Source organism: Pelmatolapia mariae, linkage group LG7 (assembly GCF_036321145.2).
Source record: "Pelmatolapia mariae isolate MD_Pm_ZW linkage group LG7, Pm_UMD_F_2, whole genome shotgun sequence".
In the NCBI taxonomy this organism is placed as follows: Eukaryota; Metazoa; Chordata; class Actinopteri; order Cichliformes; family Cichlidae; genus Pelmatolapia; species Pelmatolapia mariae.
Window position 1 is genome coordinate 48,797,013 of NC_086233.1, and position 21,459 is coordinate 48,818,471.

General features: G+C 42.8%; 2 protein-coding genes across 17 annotated transcripts in view; both read right to left on the reverse strand.

Moving 5' to 3' along the window:
- The window catches only part of LOC134631265 (zinc finger protein aebp2-like), a 54,590-nt gene extending 53,635 nt beyond the window's left edge, over nucleotides 1-955 (reverse strand). For all 4 annotated transcript variants that reach the window (XM_063479441.1, XM_063479442.1, XM_063479443.1 and 1 more), the window contains exon 1: nucleotides 305-955. In XM_063479441.1, the coding sequence (XP_063335511.1) occupies nucleotides 305-861 (557 nt within the window). In that variant the 5' untranslated portion in view covers nucleotides 862-955. The remainder of the gene's footprint in view (nucleotides 1-304) is intronic.
- Nucleotides 956-2,263: 1,308 nt separating this feature from the next.
- Nucleotides 2,264-21,459, reverse strand: part of LOC134631261 (pleckstrin homology domain-containing family A member 5-like) — a 90,773-nt gene continuing 71,577 nt past the window's right edge. For 5 of the 13 annotated variants that reach the window (XM_063479426.1, XM_063479423.1, XM_063479434.1 and 2 more), the window contains 16 exons: nucleotides 21,105-21,158; nucleotides 20,184-20,264; nucleotides 17,793-17,855; nucleotides 17,625-17,705; nucleotides 16,862-17,011; nucleotides 16,632-16,733; nucleotides 11,081-11,239; nucleotides 9,818-9,973; nucleotides 8,884-9,004; nucleotides 8,112-8,227; nucleotides 5,561-5,776; nucleotides 5,284-5,445; nucleotides 4,565-4,698; nucleotides 4,051-4,193; nucleotides 3,650-3,752; nucleotides 2,264-3,408 (listed from right to left, as the gene is read on the reverse strand). In XM_063479426.1, coding sequence (XP_063335496.1) covers nucleotides 3,658-3,752; nucleotides 4,051-4,193; nucleotides 4,565-4,698; nucleotides 5,284-5,445; nucleotides 5,561-5,776; nucleotides 8,112-8,227; nucleotides 8,884-9,004; nucleotides 9,818-9,973; nucleotides 11,081-11,239; nucleotides 16,632-16,733; nucleotides 16,862-17,011; nucleotides 17,625-17,705; nucleotides 17,793-17,855; nucleotides 20,184-20,264; nucleotides 21,105-21,158 — 1,833 coding nt within the window. In that variant the 3' untranslated portion in view covers nucleotides 2,264-3,408; nucleotides 3,650-3,657. The remainder of the gene's footprint in view (nucleotides 3,409-3,649; nucleotides 3,753-4,050; nucleotides 4,194-4,564; nucleotides 4,699-5,283; nucleotides 5,446-5,560; nucleotides 5,777-8,111; nucleotides 8,228-8,883; nucleotides 9,005-9,817; nucleotides 9,974-11,080; nucleotides 11,240-16,631; nucleotides 16,734-16,861; nucleotides 17,012-17,624; nucleotides 17,706-17,792; nucleotides 17,856-20,183; nucleotides 20,265-21,104; nucleotides 21,159-21,459) is intronic. The other 8 variants (XM_063479428.1, XM_063479425.1, XM_063479431.1 and 5 more) reach the window with 6 other exon arrangements.

The following is a 21,459-nucleotide window of genomic DNA, read 5'->3' on the forward strand; positions in this document are numbered from 1 at the left end:
GGGTTAAAATTTCAAGTGGCTACAATTTGATTAGTTCAGCATTAACAATATTTTATTAGATACACCCCAACACTTCACACTGATCTGAAAAGCCACTGAAAAGTTGTTTTTCCCATCCAGCTGCTGGAGGTTAAAGGCCCTCTGTGCTTACCTTTAAATGTGAGATTTAAACTTTAACACTAAAACCAGACAACTTTAAAAAACAAAGACTGGATTTATCTGCCATCCTGCACTCGTTCAGTCACTACTTGGGTGGGTGGGTACTACAACAGCACCTACTACAAGAGTTATTCCGCAGACCAACCTGTCCTCTGAGTCCATACGGCTCAAGGGTTCACCATCCGAGGATGATATCTCCACACTCGCCCGCCTCTTGTCACCCAGCTCCCCGCCACCAGCGCTGGCTTTATCTCCATCTTCGCTGACAGTTTTGCTCTTCTCGCTGTCTGTCCCCAAACTCCGGCTATCCTCTCCCGTCTCCTCCTTAGCATCTTTTATCGTGCTATCGCCGGTAGGTTCGCTGTGACCATCTCCCGGGCTCTGCTGTGACTCCGTTACTTGCTCTGGCTCTCCGGGAGCGTTTGTCACCTCCTTGTCGCCCAAAGAAACACCGTCGTCTGACACCACCTCGCTCGCGGCCTTGTCTGAATCTGCAGCGGGCTTCTCCTCGCCGATCTCCGCCTCCACCGCTTCCATTTTCGGCTCTACGCTACCGTCTGGCTGTTCCGTTTCCGGTTCGGTAGGGCCATTTTCCTTCTCCTCGCCATTGCCGTTGTTTGTGGCCGCCGTCGGTACGTCTTTCTCGTCGCTCAGCGCGGGTGTTTCTTCTGAAGCCGCAGAAGCCATTTCAGCGGCAGACATAGCCGGGAATACTTTCGGTATTAAAATTTACTCATGCCACCGTCAAAAGCTTCTCTGCAGAAGGAGGGCTGGCTAAATTCAGTCCGCTCCCTGATTGGACGGAGACGGCACGAGGTGGCGAAACTATGACGTAGTATTTAAAGTTTCCTCGTGTTTCCGAAAGCACATGGTTTTCCTTTTTAATAAAAACTGGAGTATTAGTATTACAGCTTATAAGTAGCTTTGAAATATTGAGTTTAATGAATAAATAAATAAATGCATTCATAGTTGGATAATTAGTTATCGCGCTACAAATGGTTTTATAACCGATTCATGAGAATAACTTTGGGGTTTCCAGGTCTTCCTCAAATATATCGATTTAGCAGTTTGTCAGCAGAACGTTACATCTTTTTAGACATAGTGTAGATAATAGTTTTTAGACCAGGGATGTCAAACTCATTTTACATCATCGGGCACATACAGCACATGCACTTTGATCCTAAGTGGGCTGCACCAGTGAGACTCCCGCTTCTATCAGTGTGAAGACGTTTAACTACACATTGAATCCTTGAGATGGCCTAATATAAGAAAAAGAAGTGTAAATTCACCTGTGCATCTTACTTTTCCTATATGATAAAAGATGCTGCTTTATATTTTTAATATTTTAAACTGTTTTTATCTCTTCATTCTCATTTTTCTCTTTTTTTCTTTTTTGCATCTATTGGCCTCAAATTGCGTGTACATTGTTTACTGAGTTCTTATTAGCCAGGCATTCACATGTAAACGGCTTTGATTTACAACATTTCCATCATGCACCAAAGAGCTTTAATTTTTTTGCTAGAATGTCAAACAAGAAGGTAAGCACGGGTATTTCTACAACATGGCCACCCAAAAGTGGCCTATTAATAATTTATGAATGCTGTGATTAATGTTAGAAACCTGTTATGAATGCAAAAATATGGTCCATGTTGCTACAGCTAGATGACCACCAGAGGGAGCCACAGCCCCTCATTTAAACTGTTATTCATGCTTGTTAAATCAAATGAAATCATATCTTATATTTGATTGTTTATGATTACTATTTGAATCAGAGGCATGCAATTTTAGATCTGGGACTTAACAATTCAAAAGATCCCGAAGTGAACTCATAGTAAAAGTGTAACCGTCATGGGGGAAACGCTTTTTAAATCTATATTTTGGAGTCAATTTAAGACTTTCCATGCATGCGATTTTTATGTTTTGGGGTTTATTTAAGCTGGAGTTCATTTAAATATGTAAAATTCTTTCAGTCAACAGTTGATGAGAATGTAATCTTTGACTATGTTGCAGGATTGAGTCAAACTCCCTTTTGGTCAGCATCTCTACTGCATGTAGCTACAGGGGAGATAAAGAGCATAACACAACCACTCATTAGGAACAGAAACATTTATTTAACATGATATAAAACAGATGGGATATGAACATTTGCAAATTAAATCTAGTATGTAACTGTATGTTGAACATATCCTCCCATCCAGATATACCATGTACATTATATACACAGTAAATCTCTGATAATTACACTTTGTACACACAAAAAATTATCTCAGATTCAGAAAGGGGTTGTTTCTATTGCTTTTTACACATCCTTATCCTGTTTTCTTTTAGTTCCAGGGCTCCAAACCAACATGTCATAAATGTTCTCGATTTTTTGTCATAAAATATAATCAAGATCTCTTTTTCCATCTTTCAGTTTAAATATATCTCTCAGCAATTAAAAAAAAGGACAGTATAGATTGACTCAAGTCAGAACATTCACATATGCATTGGCAACAAAGTGCCAGGGACTTCAGATCCCATCTTTAAATAATTAGAACTCAGAAATATGAGAAATTACAAATACTCTTAGTCTGCAGCAATAAAATGGTTCCTCCTTATATAATAATGGAGGGATCTATATCTTTTATCTACTCATCTTTAGCATAGACACATGTTCTTTACAATAAATGGATAAATATGCCTGGTTAGTTGATGTCGAATGTGTGGGGGGGGGGGGGGGGGGAAATTAAGCAAATTATTAAAGGCTTAATTAAATGCAGAGAAAATGTGAAACTTGCTTCTGAAACTTTTTCGAACAGGTGATGAAACATGAATGAAAATGTATAACAGACCAACATACTCTGCCACAGGCTATCAGGCTCAGAACAGAGTTCAGTCTATTAGCCTCCTGTATATACAGATAGACTTTGGCCCAGATTCGAACACAAAAATCTAATAAAACCATATAAATAATAAAAATGATTATAAAAGCCTTGTAAAAACTGAAACTGCAGCAGTAAAACGGTATGAATCCATGTGCTGTCTTGCCAGGTTGAGGAGAGTGTTGCCCCCCCGAAGAGGGAGGAGCTTAAGACGTCACAGTGAGCAATACAGAAGTCAGAGGTTGAGACCCGTGAGTATGAAGTAGGCAGTTTCACTCTGTAGCCAAAGGCCTTGTGCTGAACTCTTTAGAGAAGTCCTCAGGAGCTGCTTCAGGCCTCCCCAGCTGTTTCCTTCATGTGTAGGTTTTCACTGAGGCCAGAGCCTGGGCTGAAGCAGAACAAAAGGACAGAAGTGAAATTATAGTAAGATTCCCTCATAGTTCAGCTATACAACAGTGTATTAGTGCTACCGCAACACATAGAGAACAAACTCTCTGCAATTTTACGTGAAATGAACCCAACTAATTATCCTGAAATGCTTTTTTTAAAACCACAGAAATCAAATTTAACAATCAAAACACTTCAGCAGTATGAGTATGAGTGAAAAAAGGGTGGATGAAGGCCCTTACTGGTGCTACTACACACACATGAAGTGAGAACCGTCAGTGAGCTGGGGGGGTGCGGTGGTGGGAGACTGCGGATGGGGTGGGGAAGAGGACGACAGGCTTTTCACTGCAACGAAACGACAACATGGTGAGCACAGGCGCACGCATGAAATGACAAAACAACAAATTAGATCAGTTGATAATGAGTGAATGGCTAAATAAATCAGAAATAATCACTAAAGTGAGTGAAATTACTGAAAAAGCTACTGAGTAAACAACCACAAGTAAATTACCTAACACATACACAATGAAAGCAGTTACAGTTTGTTTCTAAGAACAGGCTCCCACCAGCTTTTGTTTTATTGCATGTGTTTTCTTTGATCCAACCACCCCACCTCCACCCTCTCGTCTCTCTAGAGATGTACCTGCTACCAGCTTGCTGCGTTTGGAGGCCTCGGCTGCCAGCTCGTAGGAGATATTAATCATCTTCTCCTTTTCCTGTACAGTAACCTCCTCTTCAGTCTCCTCCTCAGGGCTTAGAGCCAGACTAGGCAGCACATTCTGCATGCTAGGGGCAAACACAAAACAGCAAGGTTTTTTCTACAGCATGCAACGGACAACTTCTAATTACCAACAAACAGGCCAGTTTTTAAAAATCAATATGAGGGCACTGACATTTAGAATAAAATGCCACAGTGGCTCAGAGATGAGCAAATAGACCTTTTCTGCACATTTGAGGCATGGAAAGAGCATGAGACATCTATGCTATGACCCTAAACGTACCTCTTACTTTTAGAAAGAATTTCATGCACGACATCTGCTTACCTGCAAAGCTGGCCCTTTCACCGTAGTATCCTTATCTAATATTCAAGGCTTGAGCAGACCTGTCCATGCTAATAACCGATTACTGATTTAGATGGATCGTGACAGTGTGCTTACCTGTTTTTGGCTATGAGGGCTTTGATGCGGTCGACTTTTCTCTGCTTATCAGCCTCCTGCTCAGGACTCAGAGCCTCCTCGGGGTCCGATTCAATGTAACGCTCAGGAATGAGCACTTTGTCAGGCACAGAAAGCTGAGGAACAGCCACCAGACAAGAAACACTTATTTAGCACATTTGGTACAAATGAATGGTTTTCTAAACTGACACAGAAAATTCCACTTCTATGCAAACAACATTATTACCCTGATTGGCATCTATTGTGCAGGAAGACTATTTCACATTTTGGGTGTTTAGAAGTAAATGGAGTGTCACTGTCAATTACTCTGAGGCATTCTGTACTACGCAGAGATCAACTGTAAGGAGTTCACCGATGTAATCTAAAGCAAGGCCGTTAACTCTGCTAAAGGCAGCAAGTCATGCAAATCGTGTTGGTAGCTTATGAGCAGCCCATGAAAAGATTTTGGCACAGAGGCCTTTGTGTAATGTTCAGTTAGCCTGAACAACGCTTATACAGTTATATAAGAGTTGTTAACTTCTCCATTCCAGTTGAAACTTTTTTTTTCTGCAGTATTAAAAATTGAATTGATAATACATGATGTTCTGTTGCTAAACGGCACCTTCATAATAATTTGCCCACGATAGTATTAGCCCTCTGAGTAATGGCTTGTAAAAAAAACAGCAGGCTGATGGGAACGACGGCTAACTGCTGTGCCGTACCTCTCGGTCGACATTAAAGTGATCAGCCTGGGAGGATTCTTTGAGACGAGCTATCTCCTCAGCGGGCGTCTCCTGCTCCCCCACCACCTCCTGCTGCCTGAGAGAGGCCTCCAGCTCCTGAATGTCACTGCTTATCACCTCATCTCTGCGCCTCATTTGAAACTAAAAGAAATAAATAATGAAACATAAAAGAAGCAGAGACATTATATCATATGAACATCTTCTGACTTCAGAGCTACCCTAATGTCAAATAGGGTCTGAGTCACTCAGCCAGTACCTGCGTGTTGCGGTAATGGTTTTCTTTAGTAAATGAGTGGCTGCGAGAGGGTGTGTTCTCCTGACTGCTACCCCTGATGCTGAGGCTTTTTTTCTTCTCCCTGAGGGTACCCTGCTGGTGGCGACGGATCCTCTCCAGCTGCTCCTCCACGCTCATCCTGGGTCGGCTGCTCTCCACAGCACACAGCTGCTGCTCCACTGCACTGCGTGGACGCTCCTGTTGGCCAGAGACGACAACAGAATATAATTTAATAATGATATAGCATTACTGTGAAGACATTCAGCACTATGAGGTTGCCGCCATGGTAACTTTTTTACTGTGATCCCCAATTTTGTGCATGCTAGAGGTCTGAAGTTACATGGTGTCATTGCCTGCTTGGGTCGTTTCACATGATGCAGCATTTGCAGCGCGATGAACTAGGCACGGTTTAAAAAAAGTCTAAACTTTACAAAGAAGAATAATCTCTACCCTTAATGTATGTACTGGAAAACATTTTACTTTTTTAAACAAAAGTAACAAACAGGACAGACACTTTGGACTTAATATAATGACTGAGAAATTGCTAAATATTTGCTCTCTTTGAGCTACACTTGGCAAAAGGCCAAACAACCTGGCTGTTGTGCGCTTGCACGCTCCCGCTGGAACACATGGGTGCACTCAGAGCGGCTGGGGGCTTGTTAATGCCTGAGCAGGAGAGGCTGATGTGAAGTGAACTGAGGAGAAGTTGTTCATTCTCAGGTCTGTGCCACACTGGAGGGTAGGCAGATGTGAACTCAGTCCAGAGGTCAAGGACATAGTCCCCACTGTCCACACTGTTCAAGATATCCTAGGACCTAAGTTGAACACTATAGGCCCTGTGCATACTCTTTTAATACCATAGGCTGAAGTACATAAGCCTAGAGGGAGTTTGTGCAATCACCTATTTTCATTACACATCGGTCCATGTTCATACTCACACTGACACACTAAAGCAGGACACACCCTGCAGTGTGTACAACAACCTCAGTTTTATCCAAATTCAGAAGCAGGACATTAGAGCTCATCCAGGTCTTTATGTCTTTAAGACATTCCTGCAGTTTAACCAATTTGTGTGTGTCATGAAACTTTAATGACAGATGAAGCTGGGTGTCACCTGCATAGCAATGAAAATGTATGCTATTGCTGTTCATTAGATAGATATGATTCAAACCACTCCAGCACAGTACCTTTAATAATTATGGCATGCACTATAGATCTCTGTAATAAAATATTATGGTCAACAGTACTGAACGCCGCACTGAGGTCTAACAGGACAAGCACAGAGATGAGTCCACTGAAACTCGTTTGTCATTTCTTCCAGGATCTAAGTTGAACTCTTACGCCTTAGGCATGCTCTCTTAGCACCAAGTGCTAAAGCACATAAGCCTAGACGAAGATTGTGCGTTTATCTATTTTCATTTGTAGTACATGTCCATTGACGATCAAACAAAGTCACACAGGCGCACCAAAAGCAGGACACACCCTGCAGTGTGGTGCACTAATGATATGGTTAGTATGTTTAAGTTGATAGGATTTGTGGCTGGAAACTGTTTAAATACAGTTTGGCATCTACTTTATGGCAGCATGAGTCACACCCTCCACCATGTGACAGCTGGCCTTTACTGCACATGTGAGTTTTCAACCAGCAGCTTACAAGCAAAACAACCAATTAGGAGAGGAGTAATCACAATTCAAAATTAACTGTGGTTAGTTCACAGCTGCCCATAATCATTATTAACTGAGAAAGCGTTAGTTCAGGCAGACCACAAAGCCAAGAAATGATTAAGGCAAACCAAACACAGTGCCGGGCCACATCAACTAAGGGCTCGGCTGATACTCCTCTACACAACTGGCAATCTGCAGATAGCACAAGCAATTAAGCTACTTTAGCCTGGCCATAGTTGCTGCACATCTGCAAGCTGCCTTACAACCCACTTCTAGCTCAGCTCCAACTTTCTTGCTGTATCTCAGCGGTCCCCAACCTTTTTTGTGCCACGGACCGGTTTATGTCTGACAAGATTTTCATGGACCAGCCTTTAAGGTGTTGCGGATAAATACAACAAAATAAAACCAGTAGTGGTACAAAAAAAAAAAAGAAGATTTATTCATAACACACGGGAAAAGACCCAGGGAAACTGAGTTAATGATAAAAACCATAAAAAAATAATGATAAAAACCGATAAAAACCCTGAAAACCATAAATTTCACACCCAAGCCTCAACTATCGTGGCCCGGTACCAAACGACTCACGGATTGGTACCTGTCCGTGACCCGGGGGTTGGGGACCGCTGCTGTATCTGACTTAATTCCTGCTTGTTTCCCCTTTGCTGGGGCCTTCCTCCAACTATGTATATAGGAACGCAGGGAGGTCAGAAAGCCATACTACCAAATCTAAATGACTGCAGACATATATACCAGTCTTTTTTTGACTATAGTCCTGATCGTGACTGTATTTCGTTTGTTTTTCTATTGTCTGGTAGATCCAAATCTACAAATGCTAAGAACATTTTATAGTTATTATTAAAGGTCTCACCGTTCTAGGGTCAGGCTTCCTGGTCTTTCTTAATGTAACATATGAAGCTATGGAGGACGAATCAGGCACTGGAGATTTGGTCCTTGGTGGGACGATACCAACTGGATAGGACATACCTACCCACAGGAAAGGAGACAAGAGATCAATAAAAGGTCAAACTGAAATCACATTATAGTAAAAAATTAGACAGGGTCAATTACAGGTGGTATTTTAATTAATACTTTCCATCCAACAAAAAAAAAAGACCTGCAAGCTCTTCAATAAATGTAGATCAATTTCCCTTTTGTGGTAAATTCAGCTCCTCTATTCACAGCACATGTTTGGTGGCAGAAAGTTTAAATACAGTAAAACAAATATTATAGCTCACATGTTTTGGCCAAGTTTAAAAAGATGTATGCAGGTGCAAATCTCACTGTATCCACGGTAACCAGCATATGATAAATTATGGTTGCCATGAGAGTTACTTTGTGATACACTGACCTAGATCCAAATAATCCAAATGCCAACTCAAATTGTGTTGGAGACAAGGTTTGTGTCAGAAATCACTCCATATTTACAGCATAGTGCACTCCATATGCTGTTCACCTTCTGAGCGTGTAAATGTTTCCACTAGAGAGCCCTCAAATACTCTAAAAGGGAACGATCACAATGTGTAGACTCTGTTAGTCCCATGATAAAAGCTCCAGTTTTATACAGACTAAAATGACCACTCTATTGTATTTTTATACACTAGGCTTCACTGCGAAACTGCACCAGTATCTCTCCAAAGTACCTTTGTTTCCAACATGTTCTCTATCAGATGGATATTCAGATCTGTCTTCTCCATTATTCTCATCCACTTCGGCCACTGTGGTGAGTTCTGGCTCACTTTTGTACAGTCTGTAGTCAGGACCCTGGAGACGAGAAATTGGGGGGTAAAAAAACAAAAAGAGGTCAACACAAATGAGAAAAACTCTGAAATGTAGTCAGTTTGTAAACAAACTCTGCATAACTCAGAGTGTCATTATCTCTTACAGAATTACTTAAGATGAAAAAATAAAATTAAATTCTTCATTGACCAGAGTTTTTTCTGCTTTGAGACGTTTTGGTGGCCCCTACAGAGGAAAATAACAAGCACTGTAATAGAAATATTTTCTTTTAATCGTATTTGTTAATTGTAGTTTCATTTACTCATACATAATAAACTTATAGTTTATCGATGCCTCAGAAATAACATGAAAACAAATAGATTTAAGCAATAAAAACAGTTTGCCTGTACTGCACATGAGGCGACTGCACTAATTCATCTCCAAAATGCCTGTTCGGTAAACAGGAAAAACCCTGTAGACTGAGCCACCTTAAATTTAAATGTGTGAAATTTGTTGAAATACTCAGACAAAAGGTAGGCAGACACATTCAAACTTTGATATGGCGAAACAAACAGACCCAAAAAAATATTACGTTTCAACATAAAGGATGAGACAGAAAAGGGGGATGTGGTAATTTAGTCAAAAACAACATTTAAAAAAACAAAACAAAAATAAAAACACAAGCTGGACTTCAACCAAACAACTGAAAAGTAAATTATGCTGTACAATGACGGGAACAAATGGAAAAAAAAAATGCAACAGACACGAGATATTTATGGAAATCAAAGTGAAATCATCAGCATGGACATGGGATGATACAGCTGAGGGCAGGGTCAACCAAGAGGTCAACAGGCTTACGCTGTGCGTGCTATTCCTGTGATTGGCCTTCCTGTCCTCTGGCTTGTGGAGTGATGAAGGGCGCACGCCGGGATGAGACGGCATAGGGGGCACGGTGGGGGGGTTGGGCTCGTAGGACTGGGGTAGGGGTGGCCGTGGGGGTACAGAGTCCTCCTCCTGGGGATTATATTGGGTATGACAGCACAGGAAGCAAGGTAACACATGGTGCCACCATACAGGCTCAGGGCGACAGCCATCTGGTATAGAGTAGCTCTGGGCCACAGGATGGGCTAAACAGTTGATTAGCCAGAGAGAGCGCTCCAGATGCTGTTATGGCTTGAGTGACACATTCCTCCAGACACCACTACTCACACCATCCATGAGTGGGGTGGGCATTTAGAGCCCTCAGCTTACGTCGATTATCATCTTCAAAACTGCTGGTGATGTGGGTTTATTTTTTTATGATCAATTTTCCCCATTAATTAATTCCAATAAAAGGTGAAAAAAAATACCGTTAAGCTCACATCTTTAATTTGCTTGTAATGACAACCACCTGTCCAAAACCTTACACAGGCCTAGAGACTAGTCAGCAACTCCTAAACAACCGCTGATTGCCGACTGTGGTCACGTGAAAACGATTACAAAGAGAACACTACACAAAAAACCTTGCGACTGCTTTAGTAGCATACAGATTGTAGTGGCATTTTGCAGGAAAGATGCCAACTGGTTTGCAAACGCTAGATATTTTCAACAGAGGTGAAACTTGAAAAAGTGCTGCACAACATGCATGCATTTCAAATGGCGGAACTTTTACTTTAAAGGGAAATGGTCTTCGTTTCTGGTTTGTTTCAGTACTGCTTGGCATGTAGTTTGTTTTTGCAGCCAAGTCGGCATCTTCCTTACAAACTACAGGCAACCTACTAACAACCAAACTATATACCTCTTTGACACCAACTTCACACTGGTGACTGCCAGTAAGGTCACTGGCTAGTCTCCAGGTCTGTTTGACTGGGACTTTAGCAATTAATTTCACACCAATTGCCTCCAATCACTCATGACCGGTCAGGTAATACACTTTTTTTGCCTCACAACCGGTAATTGCCAGATGGTTGCTAATCAGTTTCTAGGCCTGTGTGACTGAAGCCTTAGGCAGAAAAAAAAAGAAAAACTCTTTCTCACATTTGAAAAGCTAGGAACAGTAAATGATGATTTAAAATGCCTTATTTTTTCAGCATCCTGTCAGACCAGGTGTTCTGTTTTCTTTTTCTACAAGTGGTGCCTCACCTCATTTTTGTGCTTACTGAAGTTGGCTTTGGGCCCATAGAAACTCATCCCATCAAGAGCATTTCTCTGGGCTTTGTGTTTATTCAGGGCCTCCATCACATCTTGAATCCTCCACAGCTCCTTCTGGATGCGGACATGCTGCTGGCTGGGTGGTTCTGTCTGGGTGTGCACAGAAAACAGACGCACGTCAACAAACGACAACAACAACAAAAAAAACCACCTGCAGACTGAGATCTAAGGTGGAGGTCTATAGCAAATAAAACTAACACACAGAAGGCAGACAGAAAGCTGCAGTGAAAAAAATTAGCATGATGGTATCGTAAAATAACAGTAAAAGGGTAATGTCTGTATCTGCTAAGGTGTGCAGTCAGTGGAGACACAGATCTGATCAGGCTCCAACTGTCTGCGAGAGATACTAGCCTCACAACACGATAATCAGAGGAGAGATTAGGATTGGAAAAGGGGAAGAAAAAAAGACAGGTAATTATCTCCCCCTCGCTGTTGGCAGGTTGGTCTTTGTGAGATGGACTTAAGAAGAGGATGTCCAGACTCCCTGCTGGCCCTCTGACTTCTCTATTCTAAATTATCATTACTCAGTACAAGCCAGGAATAACTGCTAGAACAATTTCTTTTTGTCTCTGCACCTCTTCCTTGATGAAAGAGAAGATAAAAGACAAACTTAATTAAGACCTGCTCCATCCTTGCAACGGTCATCAATCACCCCCCTGTGTTGCTTTGATCGCCATTTACTTCTCTCCATATTTTTCTCCCAAAGTCCAGAAAAAGTGTCTGTAAAAAGGTTGAGTGGGTTTACAGATTTCTCTGCAGCTCTGCAGTGTATGAATCTGCAAGTACGCCAAGCAGGTCAGCCGCAGTATCAGATTTTCACTACACCATTACTTTAGCCAAAAGGAATTCACAAGAATGATGATATCATGATAGCTACTGAGAGCGCGCTTCCTTAAAAAAAACCCTATCAGGCAAAAAAAATCATGACGCTAAACCAGAGAACCAAAACTACAGTGACTCAACCAGAACAAGAGTACTTCTGTAAACACACCTTTGGGTCAAGATGAAAGGCACAGCTGCTACTGCTAGCCTAGAGCACTGTGGGACGTCTTCTTTTGCCAAATCGGTAATTAAATTAAGAATCAAGTCCCCAGCAGTTCATCCATCTGCACCCATCATTCAATCACAAAGCAACAGCCGAACTCTTCCTGCGTGAGTGACTCGGTCTAACCTAACGGGTTCAGCGTGGGAAGAGAGTTGTATAGTGTTAACCAAGATGGCGCCGAGTATGGCAGCCTCGTCGCGAGCTCCCCCAAGCAACAGCTGTTTTTTGTGTTTAATTTTACTTTTTCTTTATTTTTTCACGAGTAGCACATGTCTCCTTGTGTACGACCGACAAACCTTACTGGACATAAAAGATGGACTTTCTCATCACTTTCCGGAGTTCAAGTTTTGCAACACGGACCCTCCGTTTGCAGACCCCCCATTCATCTCACCTGAGACGCCTTTGTTCTGGGCCCGTGGAGGCCGCAAACGCCGACGCAGAGGGAGAAGATCTGGCGTTCTGGTTCGACTGAGACGGCGCACTAACAGACCACCGTTACCCAGTTTATTACTGGCTAATGTGCAGTCTCTGGAGAACAAGCTGTGCGAGCTTCGGGTACGGATCTCATTCCAGCGAGAGATGCGGGACTGCTGCGTGATCTGCCTCACAGAAACCTGGCTATCGGACAAGGTACCGGACTCCGCAATACAACTACCGGGGTTCTCTGTGCACCGCGCGGACAGGTCACAGGAGCTTACTGGGAAAAGCAGAGGCGGTGGTGTATGTTTCATGATCAACAACAGCTGGTGTGATTATGCGAACGTGCACCCGGTCAAATCTTTCTGCTCACCGGACCTGGAGTACCTGATGATTAAGTGCCGGCCATTCTGGCTACCGAGGGAATTCACAGCAGTGATTATTACGGCGGTTTACATTCCCCCACAAGCCGACACTGACCGAGCACTCAGGGAACTGTACAGCGCGATCAGCAGTGAGGAAACCGCACACCCAGAGGCGGCGTTTATCACGACCGGGGACTTTAATAAGGGTAACCTGAAGAAAGTCTCACAAAAACTACACCAACACATCCATTTCAGCACTCGTGGAGACCGGCTTCTTGACCACTGCTACACCTCTTTCCGGGATGCATACAAAGCCCTCCCCCGCGCCCCATTCGGCCAATCAGATCACCGCTCCATCCTGCTCCTGCCCGCCTACAGGCAGAAGCTGAAACAGGAAGCTCCAACCCTGAGGGCGGTGCACCGTTGGTCGGACCAATCGGAGTCTACGCTGCGGGACTGTTTTGATCACGCGGACTGGGAAATGTTTCACGTGGCTGCTAAAGACATTGATGAGTACACAGACTCAGTCTGCGGATTTATCAGGAAATGCGTGGAAGATGTCGTCCCATCCAGAACAGTTAAATCCTTCCCAAATCAAAAACCCTGGATTAACGGAGATGTTCGCACAGCACTGGCGGCACGGAGCACCGCTTTTGCCTCCGCGAACACATCGGACTACAAACACGCACATTACCAACTCCGGAAGACGATCAAAGCAGCCAAACGTGAGTACAGGGACAGGGTGGAGCAACAGTTTGACAACCCTCGGAGTATGTGGCAGGGACTAAACACGATCACAGACTTTAGAGGGAAAACCAGCACACCGCAGACCACGGCCTCTCTGTGTGAGGATCTAAACGTATTCTACGCCAGATTCGACACAGCGAACACCATGAGACCGGACAGTGCGCGCACCGCGGGTGACGTCAGTGCGCACACTGTGTCTGAGGAGGATGTGCGGAAGTGCTTCAGGAGGGTGAACGCGCGCAAAGCTACTGGTCCGGACGGGATTCCCGGCCGCGTCCTGAAGTCATGCGCGGCTCAGCTGGCTGGAGTGTTTACACACATCTTCAACCTTTCCCTCTCTCTGTCTGTAGTCCCAGCCTGCTTCAAAATGGCCACCATCGTCCCTGTACCCAAATCCTCCACCATCTCCTCATTGAACGACTGGCGACCCGTAGCCCTGACCCCCATCGTGAGCAAATGCTTCGAGAAGCTGGTCAGGGACTTCATCTGCTCTGCACTACCCGACTCACTGGACCCTCTACAGTTCGCATACCGCCACAACAGGTCCACTGATGATGCCATAGCCCTGACACTCCATGCTGCCCTGTCACACCTGGAGAAGAGAGACACGTATGTGAGAATGCTGTTTGTAGATTACAGCTCAGCATTCAACACCATCGTTCCCTCGAAGCTGGACAGGAAACTGCAGGATCTAGGACTGAGCAGCTCCCTCGGCAGCTGGATCCTTAACTTCCTGTCTGACAGGCGCCAAGTGGTCAGACTGGGCAGCACCACCTCATCCCCCACCACACTGAACACTGGTGCTCCACAGGGGTGTGTACTGAGCCCTCTCCTGTACTCACTCTACACCTACGACTGCACGGCCACTAGAAACTCCAACATCATTGTGAAGTTTGCGGACGACACTACAGTGGTGGGTCTTATTACCAACGGTGATGAGACGGCCTACAGGGAGGAGGTCAGCGCCCTGACCCACTGGTGTCAAGACAACCATCTCACCCTCAACGTCGCAAAGACAAAGGAGTTGATAGTGGACTTCCGGAGGTGCAGAGGAGTACACACCCCCATCACCATCAACGGCGCCGCTGTGGAGAGAGTGAGCAGCTTCCGCTTCCTTGGTGTACATCTGGCTGAGGATCTTACGTGGTCAGTACACATAAACAAAACAGTGAAGAAGGCGCAGCAGCGCCTCTTCTTTCTCAGGAGACTGAAAAGATTCGGCATGAGCCCCCGCATCCTCAGGACCTTCTATCGCTGTGCCATTGAGAGCATCCTCACTGGATGCATCACCACCTGGTACGGCAACAGCACCGCTCACAACCGCAAAGCTCTCCAGAGAGTAGTGCGGTGTGCTGAACGGATAATTGGAGGTGAGCTTCCCTCCCTCCAAGACATCTACAGGAAGCGGTGCCTGAGGAAAGCGGGGAGGATCATCAAGGACTCCAGTCACCCCAGCCATAAACTGTTCAGACTACTTCCATCAGGAAGGAGGTTCTGCAGCATCCGGTCCCGTACCAGCAGACTGAGAGACAGCTTTTTCCATCAGGCCATCAGACTGCTGAACACTTCATAGACACCTCACCCTCACTACTGGAACTTCAACATTATGCACTCCATACTGTATATAAATACCACTGTTTTGCACATACCAACCTCTGTATATTTTATATATCTTATTTTATTGTTTACTTTATTTCATTTGTAAAACATGTATATACATACTATATACACATTTTATTGTTTACTTTATTTCATTTGTAAAACATGTATATACATACTATATACACATTTTATTGTTTACTTTATTTCATTTGTAAAACATGTATATACATACTATATACACACTCAAACACACACACGTAGAAAAACATATTTAGTATACACATTCAGTAATGTATATACCTTTACATATTGTACATATATTTATTACTTTTTAGATTAGCCATTTTTATATTTTGCTTGTTTTACATTATTGTATTTTGCACAACTCTGTTGCTTGTGAAGCTCGCACACAAGAATTTCACTCACATGTACTGTACCAGTGTACCTGCACATGTGATGTGACAATAAAAGTGATTTGATTTGATTTAGTGAGTATATAGTACTTAGTGAAATACTTAGCCATGGCAAACTAAACATCAAATGTGTCAGTGCTGGATTGTTTACAAAATTATCAGCATATTTCTACACACTTAATGTCGAGTTAGAGTTAAGGTCTTTTCACATGGACGTGAAAAATTTGTGTGTTAAAAATATTTTCCAGACTCATCGATGCTTAACGCAGCCGTTCACACTGCCTTTGTTTTTTTAAAATAGATTTTTCAGAGTTTTTACCTGCAAATAAACCGATCTGACCACTGCATTTCACAACAAAGTAGCTCAAAACGCACACCGGTACTGAAGATACAATGCTTCTGAAATAGTAAAATGATACCATTTAACTTCAGACACACAGCTAGTCATTGCTATTGGCTCTCTGAAATAGTTTCTCTGCCTCTTCAGATGTGGTTCCGACTCTGCCAACAAAAGTTCAAACTGCCCTGCTGACATCCTGAAATATGTACGAAAGCAGCCGCGATGCAGCTTCAACTCCTGGATCAAACCATGAAACTCTCCCTGCTGCTGCCTTCTCTTGAGAATTGGCTGAATCCAGAATTTCAATTTCTTCCTTTTCTTGTTTAAAAACACCAGAACCAGCTCATCATCGCCTGATTTTTGCTTCATTTTTTTCCCCACAGTGTGATTCTTGAGGACAGATTGGTCAGTGTGTGTATATATATGTTACACATTACAAGATAATTTCCGAACTATGCCAAATTTTGTGCTGTTTTTTTCCCCAACATGCTCAGAGTTTAATGGCCTTTAGAGAGAAGAAGTTGATCAGACTCATTGTCAAAAATGTTCCTACCTGAGGGCTTCCCAGTGCTTCTAGCTGCTCCAGCAGGTTGTTCTTAGCCATAGTCACATCTCCTTCCATCCTGTCATATTCCCTCCATAACCGCTCCACCTCCTGGGGAGGATAGAAACAACAATTATACAACAAACATAAAGACAAACTACCATATTATTAATACTCCTGAAAAACAAAACACAAAGAGGCCTTCATTGTCTGGGGTTTAAATACACTGTATGACTTACAGCAGTAACTCTGGACACCTCTCTGCAAGTGCTGAGGAGGCCGCTCTGCAGCAAGTCTCTCTGCTGCATGACGCTCTGCATGGCAGCCGGGTTGTCGGAGCCCAACTCTATCTCCTGGCTAGCTGACAGAAGTGCTGTCTCCAGAGTGTGCTGAAGCAACACGCATCACGTCAAATACACAGAGCACAACAGTCGTCATTAAAACTTCAGTAAGACTATTTCAGAATAGTAGATTATTTTTAAATATTTCCTCAGCATGACTGTTTTGAGCTGTTTTGTCACTAAACAAGAGGTTATCCCATCTTTAAAATGTCAAAACTAATCACAAATGCCCATCAGCCCCTCTCAGAGCCTAAAGAAAGCATTTCAAACTACTTATTTGTCTTATCTAAAGTTCAAAGGGCACAGCTGTGACTCAAAATTGACTAGAAATGATTTTATATTTTTTCTATATACCTACAATCGCTGCACATCAACTAGTAACATAAAACAGTCAGTGAGATGTGCTGAATATGACAAAGCAATGCAAACCAGACAAGTCTTTCCAGCTGATGATGGCAGTTATACTTACAGGCTATAGTTAGTTATAGTTACAGACTTTGTCTCCTAACTTGCTCTGTTTCATGCTTAGAAACTTTACTCTTAGCAACTGCAAACTGTGCATTCATTCAAATTTACGTTTTTTGCACATGATACCAAATCTTTGTAAGCATGTTTAGACAATGTTTTGCGTGACCATGACGACAAATGCAGTATTAGTCACCTTCTCTCTGTACAGCTGCTGCAGTTTTTCCTCCTGTATCCTCACCATTTTGTCCTGCTCACACAGCCTGCTAAGTTTAGTCTGAAGAGAAACCAATAACGAGTCATGACCTGCTGTGTACAGCTAAAAGGAACATTATGTCATGCAAGTCTGCAGCACTGAACTTACATCAGTGTCCACTTCTTCTGGCATGCATGTATAGGCTTGTTCCCTGTAGTCCTCTGGACTCATCTGTTGAGAGAGACAGCATTAGACAGGGGCACTAAATCTGTGCATACACATTAGAATCTGGAGATCTAATGCAGTGTCAAGACCAAGCTCTCTCACTGAGCCGCAGGATTTATCCTTCAGAAGGAACTCATATTTCACTAAATCAGACGATCTGCATTACCAAACCAGCAGTGGGACCTCGGCCAGTCTAAACAGAGTCTCTGCTGTTGATTCTTGCGCCTCGTGTTTCATCATGCACAGTCATTGTCTCCATCGGCACAATGGTTTTATGGAAAAACATACAAAACAATCTGGCTTACTTCACTCTGAAGTTAGTGCATAAGCTTTGTCCACCAATCATGTATTCTACAGCATAATCTGGGGTTAACTAATGAGAGACTGTGTGTGTACGTGTGCATGCCAAAGCGCCCTGTTACTTTAGTTCAGTGCCCAAGTGTACGGTTATGGTTTCTACATTAATTTTACAACGTCAGTGTTTAGCCAGAAAACTCCAAAAGTCATCCATGTTTCCACTTGATATCATTCAGCTACTTCTCAAACAAAGAAAATCATTGCAGCTGCATTGGATCCCATGTTTCCAGAAAAATCAACAGATCACATAGTCATTCACCCACTCTGCTAAACCTATAATATTATAAGTACACACCACAGACATCAGGACAGTGACATATTTCTGTGTTATTTTGTGTTTTTCGTCACATTTGATATGAAATGACTCAATGACTATAGGCTCAAAGTGCCAAGTGTAAGATTTAATTCACTTCCTGGAAAGTGTACAACCTACAGACGCAGCAGATCCTCTGTATATTCACTTGAGACACTCTGCCAGAACTTGACTGGAGCCATTTCCTTATTTGCTGGTTTTAAGCTTTCAGTCTGGTTTTCAGCAAACAAATATATCACATATCAGATAAAATACCTGTCAGGCCCTTATAAAAAAAAAATCCTCGGTTGATATAACTGAAAAGGTTTAGATTCACCACCTAGCACTTTAACCTCAAAGACATGATTGAATTTCAAATCAAATGTGCCCAAAAATAGCAAAACAACAACAAAAAAAGTGACTCACTGTCCAAATACTTTCTGAATCAACATCCACACCTGCACTCTCTCACAAACACCTTTTTTTCGCAGCTGAACATAGTAAAGCTAAAAGCAGGTGGGGCTTAAGAACCACATGGCATTCCACACAGAACATGCAGACTCTCCCACAGCTTGAAGAGCTTCACTGTGGGTTTTGTGTGGCGTGGACTAATATACAAGAGACGTAGGGAGGAGGAGGAGGAAGACAGATTTTTGTCAGCTGAACAGGTGGGAATGCAGCTGTTGAGGAGGCGGTATGCTAGTGAATGGGTGACGGGGTGAGTCTCAGCAACACTTTTACACCTCGAGGGGCGTCACAAAAGTGGCAATGTGATGTCATAGCCATCGGCGCACACACAAGCCGGCCCCTTTATCCTTTCCATCAGCAGAATGACCAGTGGGGGTGAAGGGGAAGTAATGAAGACAGATAAATAAGTGCTAATCTAAATTAAAAAAATATGAGGATTCATCTTCGTCAGTATCGCCACCTCAGACTTTAGATATAGAGTCGATTCGGTGATTGAGGCTGTGGTGCTTAAGGTTATTAAGCTAATCCCTACATCTGAAAAATGTCTGGCTAACTTGCACAGGCGGGGAAAAAAAAAGAAAAAAAAATTAAGAAAAGGCAGGCTGAACATAAATTCTAAATGGGATGCTGCGATAGCGTGCATACTTTTCTCTTTAACTATAGCAGAATATTCATGCGTCATAGATGATAAACATGAAAATCTATTTATGCCATTTCACTCTAATGATCGCTCTTCTGCTGGCCCTTAATTGGGGCCGTTTTCCACAAAAACATGAATTATTTGGTAATAAACTAGACTGACAAGCAATAACACTAGCAACACATAATTAAGTCAAATTAATTAGTCATCTTGTTAAGCTCAGGTGGCTCGGGTAATGAGAGGGAACACATTCTGCGCAGGATTATTGAAAAAATAAATAAATAAATAAATAAATCCAAACACCACAGTGAGGAAGAGATTTAACCCAACAGTGGAGCATTCATACATTCTCCAACTCTTAAAAGTCATGCCTGCATCAGCATGACTTCTCAATAATAAGAGGGAACAGTCATAAGCAATGGATGAAGAGGTGCTAGCAATACAAACGATACAGGGAGACCAGTCTCAAGATGCCGTGAGGACTTGGACATCGAAGGAGGAGCATTGCAAAACAGACCAAAAAGAACAACAGCGACTGGTGAGGATGAGGTGGAGCAAAGCCTTAGGCTGGCCTTACTTGCTGGTAAAGTTGAGGCCTTGGGGCAGAGTTCTCAATCAAAGTGTGAGTCATGACGATTAAAGGCTCATTTTCCTTCATCTAGTCCAGTGTGGAGAGGAGCGATATAGCAAGTGTCAGAAAGTTTACAGCAGCTTTTCATTTCTGAGACAACACCCACAGTGTGATTACACCTCACTCGCTCTCGCTTTCTCGCTCTCGGATGAGGTAGACTCACACAGAAACGTGCATCCAGAGACGACAGGGATGGTTAACAGCAACAGAGAGAAGACGCTCAGGAGCAGGAGCAGGAAGACACGGAAGTACAAAGCTCTAAGGTTCATTTTTATTAGCAGTGAAAAGTTCCCATTAAACGCTGATGTGTTGGAATGTAAAAAGAACTGCGTTTACAAGAGGTGCAAGAAATCACAAATGCTAAGGCTCATCAGTCCAAGTCAAGGAAATGAAAATTACATATTTCTCAGTGGTTACACAAACCTAAGGCTTCCTTTTGCTATAATTATTAGAAAGGTTTTACTGGACCTTTGTGTGCGATATACAAAGCAATTAAAACTCACAAAGCACTTAAGATCGTTAAAAAAAAGCAGATGATGAAGCTTTAATATTCCTTTGCAAGCACTTAAACGTTAAATATGATACCTTCATCTCTACGTGTTCTTTATATGGCAGAAATAACGACTGTCCACAGTCATGATCAGTTATTTGGATAATGTGTGAGTAAATGAACTAGCGTGAGCTAAAAATGCTGCGATCTGAACTTTTAGCCATTTAAAATAACAATAAAAGATAACAAGTTAGCCTGGCATTGGGACTGCAAATCACTAAAACAGCCGCAGAGCAGGGATTAATACAATAAAAGCAGAGGCATTAAATGAGGTCATGACAGAAGAAGACAGGGCATGCATTCATGCATTACCCCACCTGATTGTCCAAATACATGAGGTTCCTTTGGAGGTGGTGAGAAAGAATGTCGTTCTATCATCAGCAGCAAAAAGAGAGTAAAGAAAAGGCAAAAGGACAGTGAGACAAAAGAAAGGGCAAGTCACATTCTTTCACTGATGCTCTCTCTGTCACACTCTCTCTTACATCCACAATCACACAAGCATGTCATGTACCCAAAGATAACCCAAGAGAAAGGAAAGCAGGACCAATCAAGGTGAAGAAAACAGGTCAGGTACCAGGTGTACTTTCAAAGGTAACAGAATGAGTACACTGCAGGACTAGTCTTGACCGAGTGCATGCAAAAAACAAAGACAATGGCAAGTCAAAGTACCAC